A 10075-nucleotide genomic window follows, 5' to 3' on the forward strand; every position below is an offset into this window, starting at 1 on the left:
AAAAAAGGAAAAAAAAAATTTTGTGGGGGAAGGTGCTTGGATTCTGGGTTGGGGCGTAAATGTTCCGTATTACTGTTTCCTCACAAACATCATAACTAAAACGAAAACTTGTCGATCTGAAACAACTTTTTTCAATTTTGTCAATTTACCCAAACGTCAAAAGGCCCCTTGAACAGAGAATTGAGTACACAATATTTCTCGGACTATATAGGCTAGAAAGGAAGATATAACATTCCCTGTTACATTTGTTGGAATGCACACATCATAATATAACTAATTTGCAGTTTGTAAAGTTAACTAACAAGCTATTTACTTACATCATTTTGCTCTTTGGGTCTAATGTAGGTTGATTGGTTAATGATATATGACATATGGAGTTGTAAAAACTAGGTATGAACTAGGTATGTAAATTATACAGGTTGTCTTGACTGCCGGTAGTTTTAGGGAATGGTATACATGTACATTTACAAGAAGGCTTTCAGATTGTTACCGTTTAACCATGTTATATATTACATTTTAAAATTAAATTACTTAAAGAACATGTTTTTACAAAATAAAAAATAAGTTCACACACCATTTAGAAGAACTAGCTTATTCCAAAGGAAATAGCAAAAACAAACATTTGTTGAGGGTTGAAAAATAAGTCACATGCACAAATGTGCCAGTGGTAAAAAAATATAATTCTAGCCCTGGCAAAAACATAACCTGTTTTTTTTCTAAGTACCAAGGGGGGCATTATAATTTTAAAAGTTAAGGGTATTGCTAGGTGAATCTTATTTAACATCTTAAAAACATAAACGTTTTATATCAATTTCTATAGTTATAGAGATATGGAGCAGTTGCAAACATTAAATCAGAATTTTCTTAGTGAATAAGGAGCATCATTCTGATAAAAGACAGGTAAGAGTTACAGAACTTGGTCAGTGACCTCACACAATGACTCAAAGCACATATGTTAAGTTTCAATTGAATACCTGTAGTACAAACACTTATCAAGATCTTGCCTGTTTACCTTAACCAAATGTCTAGGTACGGGTCCTCTTAAAACACAGTTATTAACATATATTAATATAAAATAATATAAAATTACACAAAACACCTCAATAATTAATATACTAGTATATTCTTTCATTAAATTGATTAACAAACTTCAATCAGACTATTGAATAGAAACTAAACTAAAATCTTAGAAGACAATAAATTTTGATAAGTGGATGTATTGATTTTTGTTTAAAAACTATGGCTGACCTTAATAAATTGTTTGCTTATAGTTACCCAACCAAAATTTTTTGCTATATGGTATAAAATGATACAAAGATGAGAAAACCTATAGGGTATTTGTTGTATTTAAGGACATGTTGTACATAATTAAAAGGCTAACTAACAATTTAATAAACATTTATTTTCCATGTTTAACACTGATGTACATATTTTTTCTAAGAAAATCTAACTAACGCTGACCGGTTTTTGTGAACTAACAAAACAGACTAAAAAAGGCTAAAAAAATGAGTGGCTGGAATCTTAGTCAGTCGGTCAGTTAACTTCAAACAAACAATTTATTAAGGTCAGGCCAAGTAGCGTAGAGACAACTGAAATCTTTAATTTTGGTTAAAACTTTCCCTTGTTCATGTTCAATAACTAAATGATTTCGCGAATGATTTTGAATTTCCTCAATATTAATTTCAAATTAAACATGCTGTATCTTTATATTTACAGTCCTTTATAGGATTCATTATTGAAGCAGTTATTATACTGTAGATAGTACTGAGTAAACAGAAAATCCAGACAAAACTGAATTAAGTGTTGGTTGATGTAAAAACACGCTTAGCAGGGATACTGACTTATTGTGTAGACTACAATGTTTTGACAAAAGGGATTAAAATGTGCATATGCAACCCTTCGCCTATTGTTTCTGTGAATAGGGAATTTTTTGCAAATTGGGAATTTGTTATTTTGAATTTGGGAAAAATGGTCTCATTGGGAATAGTGCTGTTTTATGATACCAACTTTTAATAAGAGAAAAACGCTGTACAGTCCACTCTCGTTATCTCGACATCGGATATCTCGATATTCTCGATATGTCGAAGTACGCTCAATGTCCCATTTTTTTTCCTTCTTTATGTATATAAATAAACATCGCTTATCTCGATTTTCGTTATGTCGAATAATTCGATATGTCGATATAAATTTTTGTCCCGAGTCCCGATTTAACATGTATTTACTGTGGTTTATCTCGAAGTGCGAATAACTTTCCCAGTGTCGGCAAAAGGTGAGAAACTTTTTCTTTGATACTTTACCGTCCCGCTGCGCCCGGCTGCTCCCGATACTGTGCGGTAGGAAATTGATCCGTTAATTGCATCAATGATCACACGTGTGTAATGTCGTTAGCCTTTAACTCCTGATTAAGGCCTGTCACTTTAAGTGTCACTTTAACATCAATTAACTGCAATTAATACACAGCCTGCCGAAGGCCGAAAGACTAATTGTTTTTACAAACAACATTCCAAAATGCATTGAGTTATATTTTTGCGTATATACACCGTCGTTTACTCGACAGTTTAGAAAAATTATAATTGCAAGTGTTCATGCAGTTCTGTAATACTTAAAGCGTCATTTTAAGCATTTAAATAGCAAAATTAATCGTGCCTCGTAAAACGCGTATATATCAGGAAGAGAGTATTATGCCACGCGGTGACGGCTTTAGTTAGATCACTTAGCAGGTATTAAGATGTTAAAAACAAGGTAAATTTTTATCTCATTTTTTCTTTGAAAACGCCTAATCGGATATCTCGAACTCTCGTTATCTCGATATTTTTTCTTGTTCCTGCCGACTTCGAGATAACGAGAGTGGACTGTATATCTATACCTGATAATTCATAAAACCACATATTCAATTAAAATAAATAAATTCAGGGCAATATTGACAATGATTGTGTTTAAGAATTTCAAATACAGAAAGAGATGTGTTTGTCAGAAACACAATACCCCCTACTGTGATGCTTTGAAGCCATATATTTGACCTTTGACCTTGAAGGGTGACCTTGACATTGACCTCTCACCACTCAAAATGTGCAGAGATACACATGCATGCCAAATATCAAGTTGCTATCTTCAATATTGCAAAAGTTATGACTAAGGTTTAAGTTTTGGGACAAAATGACAGACACATACAATGACAGACAGACAGGCCAAAAACAATATACCCCCAATCATTCGATCCAGCAGCATAAAAATAATATGCCATTTTCCAAAGTGTACAATACATTATGGGAAAAGGGTTTTCTAATTGAAAATGCGCAATGCAGGTATCTACAGGGGAAGCATAGGGTCAATTTTTGTACAGATTGAAGTCACTTCTCTTTTGATTGGCATTTAAGAAAAGTCTTGTAATAAGTGTCATTATTATGTTAATTCTTTTCTTTTCAGCTTCAACTCAATTCAACAGTGAAAAAAGCGCAGAAAATCACTTTGAATGAATGTGCGAAAATCGGATGAAAGAAGTGTACCGGCCTTTTGTTCACAAGTTGTTAATGATACACATTAAATATTCAAGCTGTGAATCTCAATTCGATAGTGAAAAACGCGCATAATATCACTTTAAAAGAAGGTGTGAAAAATGATTAAAGGAGTGTATCGGTCTTTAGTTCACAAGTTGTTAATTCGTCTGTTTAATTAAATTTATTTCCAAACTGCTTTGTGCTGATTAAATAAGTGTACCGGCAGTTTGTTAACAACTTGACAATGTTTAGATGGTCGTGTGAATTTTACTTGCATTCGTTCAACTGAGATTATAAGAGTTTTATATGTGTTAAATTGTACTATATAGATAAACATATGTTACAATAACCCAAAATAGGCAAGAATTTTTTTACATTGAAGACGAATTTAATAAAATGCAGCAACGACAAATTAGCGCCCCACGCCAATCGTGACGATGATATTACGTGCATATTTTCCTACAATAACCGAAGCATTCGTCTTTTTATTAGGATCGGAGTTACTGTTCCTGTGTCGTAAGAATAGCTAGCGTATTTACAAAATATTTTACAAAAATGTGCATATTCTTTCTTTATGGAAGGGGGTTTGTTCTCTATGGAAGGGGGTTAATTCCGCTATGGAAGGGGGTTTATTCCGCGCATGCAAAATATGAAAGGGGGTTTGTTCCGCTATGCCGTTTTTCGGGAAGGGCGTTTCTTCCGAAGGGGGTTTCTTCCGTACACCATTGGGGCCAGTTTCTTGACAGGTTTATAAAACTGTAAATTTGTTACACATCAGCAAGTGGCCATTTCAAAAACGCATTAATCAATACTACATTACTGAAGCATGCAAGACCTGGTAAATACAGCATTAATGAATAATTCAATTTGTTCCAAAGAGAATGGGATTGAGAAAACTATAGGACATTTTACTGCACTGAATTAATTGGATTTTAAAAGAGTGTGAGGTTATAAATTGTGTTGGCTTGAGTTTAAGTATGAGGTTGCTTTACAGGTATTGTTTGTTAATGGATTGACTTGAAAAACCCAGTTATGTGAAAAGGTGCGTCCTGGGGACTCTCAGTTGGTTTCCGATAAGCATCATTTGTCAAATTTATGCTTATAAATAACCAACACATTCATAAAAGCCACACACCTTGAAATGAAATACATGGCATAGTAAATTTAAGAATAAATAAGAAACATTTTTTATCTATGCCAATTAGAATATATCTGGTGGTTACAAGTTAGAAATCCGCCTCTTTTGCGCTTTAAAACTTTAAAATAATCGCGATTGTCGAAATGGACGTATACATCTAGAAATCCTACTTTCAGTTTTAAAATCAGTACTGTTTGAAAAATAATAAATTACTTGCTAACGAAGATATAGATTTAATTTTATCTTTCTCAATTAGAATATTTCTGATGATTACAACATAGAAATCCGTCTTTTTGCGCTTTAAAACTTACAAATAAGTTTGTTGAAATGTACGTATACGTATAGAAATCCTACTTTCGGTTTTAAAATATAAACAAAACAAATAAATTACTTGCTAACTAGGCTATAGATTTAATGACAATTTTGCACACTTTCAAACTGCATCTATATGTATTGATTAACATGTACTTCATTTCAAGGTGTGTTGCTTTAAAAGTTGCAAGTTAGCAAAACAATAAAACAAACATACCTTATTAATGTTTTATGGATTTTTCAAGAAAATTTCAGAAACAAATCACATTTTAATTTTTTTGTGATCAACTACTGTCTACATATCACATTTTGATACTTAGATTGACTACAAGCAGGCAAAATGACTAATTAACTCAGTTCAAATTGGTAAACATTGCTCTCCAGAATTTACCATAGGATTAGCGGGAATCCACTTACCGGTATGTAAACTTCTACTACTTGTCTATTTAAGTTAACATTGAAAAGAAAAATCCTGAGCTCCGACGGGGATTGAACCTGCGACCTCCAGATTGGAAGTCAGACACTCAGTGTCGCTAAAGAGCAAGCCCAACAGCAAGGCTGTTGAAAGTGACCATAAATCAATACACTCTTCCCCCTCTTCATGTTTCAAGGCCCAGACACGCCCACTACAGCATGTCTTACATCCGCATGGCCAACCCAGGGCAACAGCTCACATCCACTTTCTGAATCTCATCCTAGTCACAATTAAAGTGAAAAATCCTGAGTTTTGACGGAGGGAGTGAACCCGCGACCTCCGGAAAAGGGCACCAATGCAATCCTACTACCGGACATGAATTCCAAGACACTACTACACAATTCATATGTTTATCACCAAAAACTCTGCACAGATTTACATCAAAATAAATTATCTTTCGAAGGTACCTGTGTCATTCCATTCGACGCAGTATTAAACTGTCCACATGGCCTCAAACACGAGAAATTGTCCAAATTTCAGTCGATGTAGATAAGCCTGTCCGTTTGTGTTGACACTGGAGGAGTCCTGTTAGGCACGTAATAAGCCATTACCCGATAAATTGTCTATGTCTCCATATAAAACACATTCAAGGAACACTATCCACGTCAATAACTCGCTTGGTATCCGAGTATTAGCCAAGAAATCAACTCGTTTTCACACACAATAATTCTAAATGTCAAAAGCAGCCATTTGCCGACCGCATCATGCAGATTTTGGAACGCCGTTATTTGATTGTTTGAAATTGTAACTAGAAATGGCGCGGCAGAGGCCGACGCATATCCCAACGCCGCATGTTTGACCCAGGGGCGCCCCAGGGTTGGTAATGGGGCCATACATAGTTGAGAAGGACCCTATTGTCATAAGAGATGTTCAGTATCAATTTGAAGTAAATCGTTGTAGAAATGAAGAAATTATAGTAAAAGGCGATTTTGGGTGGGCGTGGCCTATGTGGCCGGGGCGCCCCAGGGTTGGTTATGGGGCCATGCATAGTTGAGATTGACTGTATTGTCATAAAAGAGGTTCAGTATCAATTTGAAGTGAATCGGTGTAGAAATGAAGAAATTATAGTAAAAGGCAATTTTGGATAGGCGTGGACTATGTGGGCACGGCGCCCCAGGGTTGGTAATGGGGCCATGCATAGTTGAGATAAACTGTATTGTCATAAGAGAGGTTCAGTATCAGTTTGAAGTGAATTGGTGTAGAAATGAAGAAATTATAGTTAAAGGCAATTTTAGGTGGGCGTGGCTTATGTGGGCATGGCCTATGTGGGCGGGGCACCCCAGGGTTGGTAATGGTGCCATGCATATCTGAGATTGACCGTATTGTCATAAGAGAGGTTCAGTATCAATTTAAAGTGAATCGGTGAAGAAATGAAGAAATTATAGTAAACGGCAATTTTGGGTGGGCGTGGCCTATGTGGGCGTCGCCTATGTGCGCAGGTCGCCCTAGGGTTGGTAATGGGGCCATGCATAGCTGAGATTGACCGTATTGTCATAAGAGAGGTTCAGTATCAATTTGAAGTGATTTGGTGTAGAAATGAAGAAATTATAGTAAAAGGCAATTTTGGGTGGGCGTGGCCCATGTGACTGGGGCGCCCCAGGGTTGGTAATGGGGCCATGCATAGTTGAGATTGTCGTATTGTCATAAGAAAGGCTTAGAAGCCCTTGCTTATAAGACGCACCCCGACTTCGACTTTATAATGGGTGGATTTGAGACTGACCCACGTGTAAGACGCGGTCAAATTTAGCTGTTTTCATCGGTCGAAAAAATTGCCTAAAAATGGCAGAATGTTAAAGAAAATCATCAATTAGTAACACATGGAGAATTTTTGAAACTCGCGCTGCATACAATAAGAATTCACGCAAGTCTGAAAAATAAAACAATCAAACAACAAAGTCAATAATATTTGTTTATTTTATGATATATTAGTGGGTTTTAATTTGATTTAAAGTATTATTCATGTAATAAAAATAATTATCAAATTAACAAAATTTCTAACAATTGCGTATTAAATCATTTGCCCTAACAATAGCAAACATATTACGTTCGTAATATCAATGCACAAGCAAAATTGATCGTATCAGTCATCTTAATTGTATTGTTTGACAGGTATTGAAAACTAATAGGCAGATATTTGAAAGCGTATAGTTTTATTACCTAGATTATGCAAATTTTACGCCCATTGTCTATCAACAATAGGTTACGCCTACTTTCATAAAATTAGCCAATCGCGTGATAGAGTAATAGACTCCGAAGCGCAGATCTAAATCATGTGTCAAGAAGAAAGCCAAATGCGGATAATTGCATGCGGTCGCTCTTTGCTCCCGTCGTTGTTGGCCCCTAATAAATAAGGTGTCATTGGCATTAGGGGGTCGTCTGAATAAACGTGTTTATTTAACAATTAACAGTTGCAAACTGGTAACTTATTTCAGAGGATACTCTAATTGCCAATTATGTCTAAATTGACAATTAACGGCGTGGAACAAAGACGATCAGGTGATACAAACTTGTCAAGTAGCATTTGTAATTGGCAGCCTGTTTATTTAACAATTGACAGTTTCAAACTGAGAATTGATTTTGCTGTTGTTTTAAGCATGTTGGCATCGTGTCGCTTCTTACACACATATACTATAATGGCAAATTTATATGACATTTAACGACGTCGTGCGCAGACAATCAGGTGATACAAACTTTTCAAGAATAATCACGGACAATATAACGTCTTACGCCCCAAAAATAACAAAATTCAAATGAAAAATAATAGACAACAAAATCAGTAACAATACATTTTATTACAAATAAATCGGTAACTGAACATAGCGTTCCGATACACAATACGGGCCAATACAGACTTTAGAGAAAATGCAAATGGCTGCCGCTATGATTCAAAACAACTGACAAGTGTCCAACTTGGCTAGCATAAGCCCAGTAAACTCAATATTTTGAAAAAATTTGTTTATTTTCACCAGTTTCTCGCTTATAAGACGCGACCCCAACTGTAACTTATTAATTTGAGTCTTAAAAATGCGTCTTATAAGCGCACATATACGGTAATGTAAAATAACATATGAAAATGATTGAAAATCTCTGACCCGACCCGCCCCAACCCCCATAACTTTTGACCCAGAGGTCAGATCAAAATTCCGTCACTGTCACCGTCGCACATATGCTCATAGCTACCATGTATGTAAGTTTCAAGGTTCTAGTGCTAATAGTGTAGGAGGAGCAGGTGGCCAGGACGGACGGACGAACAGACGCACATCACCACAATATCCCCACTTTTTCTCTGAAAAACATGGGGATAAAAAGTTTAAAGGTAAGGTAACAATTGACATTGACACCGGCAAATGGTTGCTAATATTTGGAGACCAAGCGAGTTATTGACGTGGATAGTGTTCCTTGAATGTGTTTTATATTGAGACATAGACAATTTATTGGGGAATCACCTATTACTTGCCTAACAGGATTCCTCCAGTGTAAACACAAGTGGACAGGCTTAGCTACATCCAACGAATTTTGGACAATTTCTCCTGTTTGAGACCATGTGGAAAGTTCAATACTGCGTCGAATGGAATGACAGAGGTACCATTTGAAAGATAATTGATTTTCCTTTAAATCTGTGCAGAGTTTTTGTTGATAAACATATGAATTGTGTAGCAGTGCCTTGGAATTCATGTCCGGTAGTAGGAGTGCGTTGGTGCCCTTTTCCTTTTTCTTGATATACTTTTTTTTTTACTTGCCCCTGTGAGTCAGACTGCGTCGCTTAATAGACCATAAATCTCAACAACATACATTGGACATGAAATTCAAGCAAATGGTAGTTTTTTTAGAGTCAAATAATGACAATACAATTAAATGAAAAACATAACCGATTTTTTATCTTTAGAAGATATCCGAAATATAATATCCGAAAATATCAATAGTACAGTTAACATTGATATAACCTGTGTCATCGAATTTGTATCCGACTTTGGATACAATTTATCTAACGTCAAACTGCTTTTGTAGCTTGATGTTCTCACACTTGCACATGATTGAGAAATAGAAGGCTGCAAACGCGCTACAAGCCTGCAGAGGCACGAAAACATTTTGACCGGAAGTAAGTACTTGGCGAGACCGATTTACCACATGTCTATTAATAAATGAAAACTCTTTCGACCAACCGATTAATATTTTTAACTCTGTAATGTGTAATGTTGATTTCTTCTTCATCTGTGAAAAACTGTTATTAAGCATGTTGAAACACATTGTTGATAGTAAATGTTTCTTAGATAAAGAGAAAAAAATTGTTTCAGCTATTTCACACAAGTATAATGAACATGTGTACCCTTAGCTTTTGTTATTAATATATTTTGAGTACATATGTGAGGTAGCGTGGCCGAGCGGTCTAAGGCGCTGGTTTAAGGCACCAGTCTCTTCGGAGGCGTGGGTTCAAATCCCACCGCTGCCATACATTATTTTTTGTAAACGTTTTACTTTATCTTTTACCCAATTACTTAAATTCTTATACACGATGACTTGACACACGCACACGAAATTACTTAAGCTACGCATTAATATATTAAAAATTGCTCTCTTGTATTTTCTGATTTCCACAATTAACTGGACTGTTATTTCGTTCAATTACGCTACTATTTTGAATAACTTGTAAGG

General features: G+C 35.6%; 1 protein-coding gene and 1 non-coding gene across 2 annotated transcripts in view; one reads left to right on the top strand and one right to left on the bottom strand.

Moving 5' to 3' along the window:
• LOC127848321 (peptidyl-tRNA hydrolase ICT1, mitochondrial-like) overlaps positions 1-9558 on the bottom strand; it is a 30606-nt gene extending 21048 nt beyond the window's left edge. The window contains exon 1 of the mRNA XM_052380708.1: positions 9367-9558. Coding sequence (XP_052236668.1) covers positions 9367-9510 — 144 coding nt within the window. The 5' untranslated portion in view covers positions 9511-9558. The remainder of the gene's footprint in view (positions 1-9366) is intronic.
• A 232-nt stretch (positions 9559-9790) lies between these two features.
• On the top strand, positions 9791-9872 carry Trnal-aag (transfer RNA leucine (anticodon AAG)). The gene has a single exon. It is a non-coding gene; the product is annotated as a tRNA-Leu (tRNA).
• Positions 9873-10075: the final 203 nt, after the last annotated feature.

This window comes from Dreissena polymorpha, chromosome 10, assembly GCF_020536995.1.
Source record: "Dreissena polymorpha isolate Duluth1 chromosome 10, UMN_Dpol_1.0, whole genome shotgun sequence".
In the NCBI taxonomy this organism is placed as follows: domain Eukaryota; kingdom Metazoa; phylum Mollusca; class Bivalvia; order Myida; family Dreissenidae; genus Dreissena; species Dreissena polymorpha.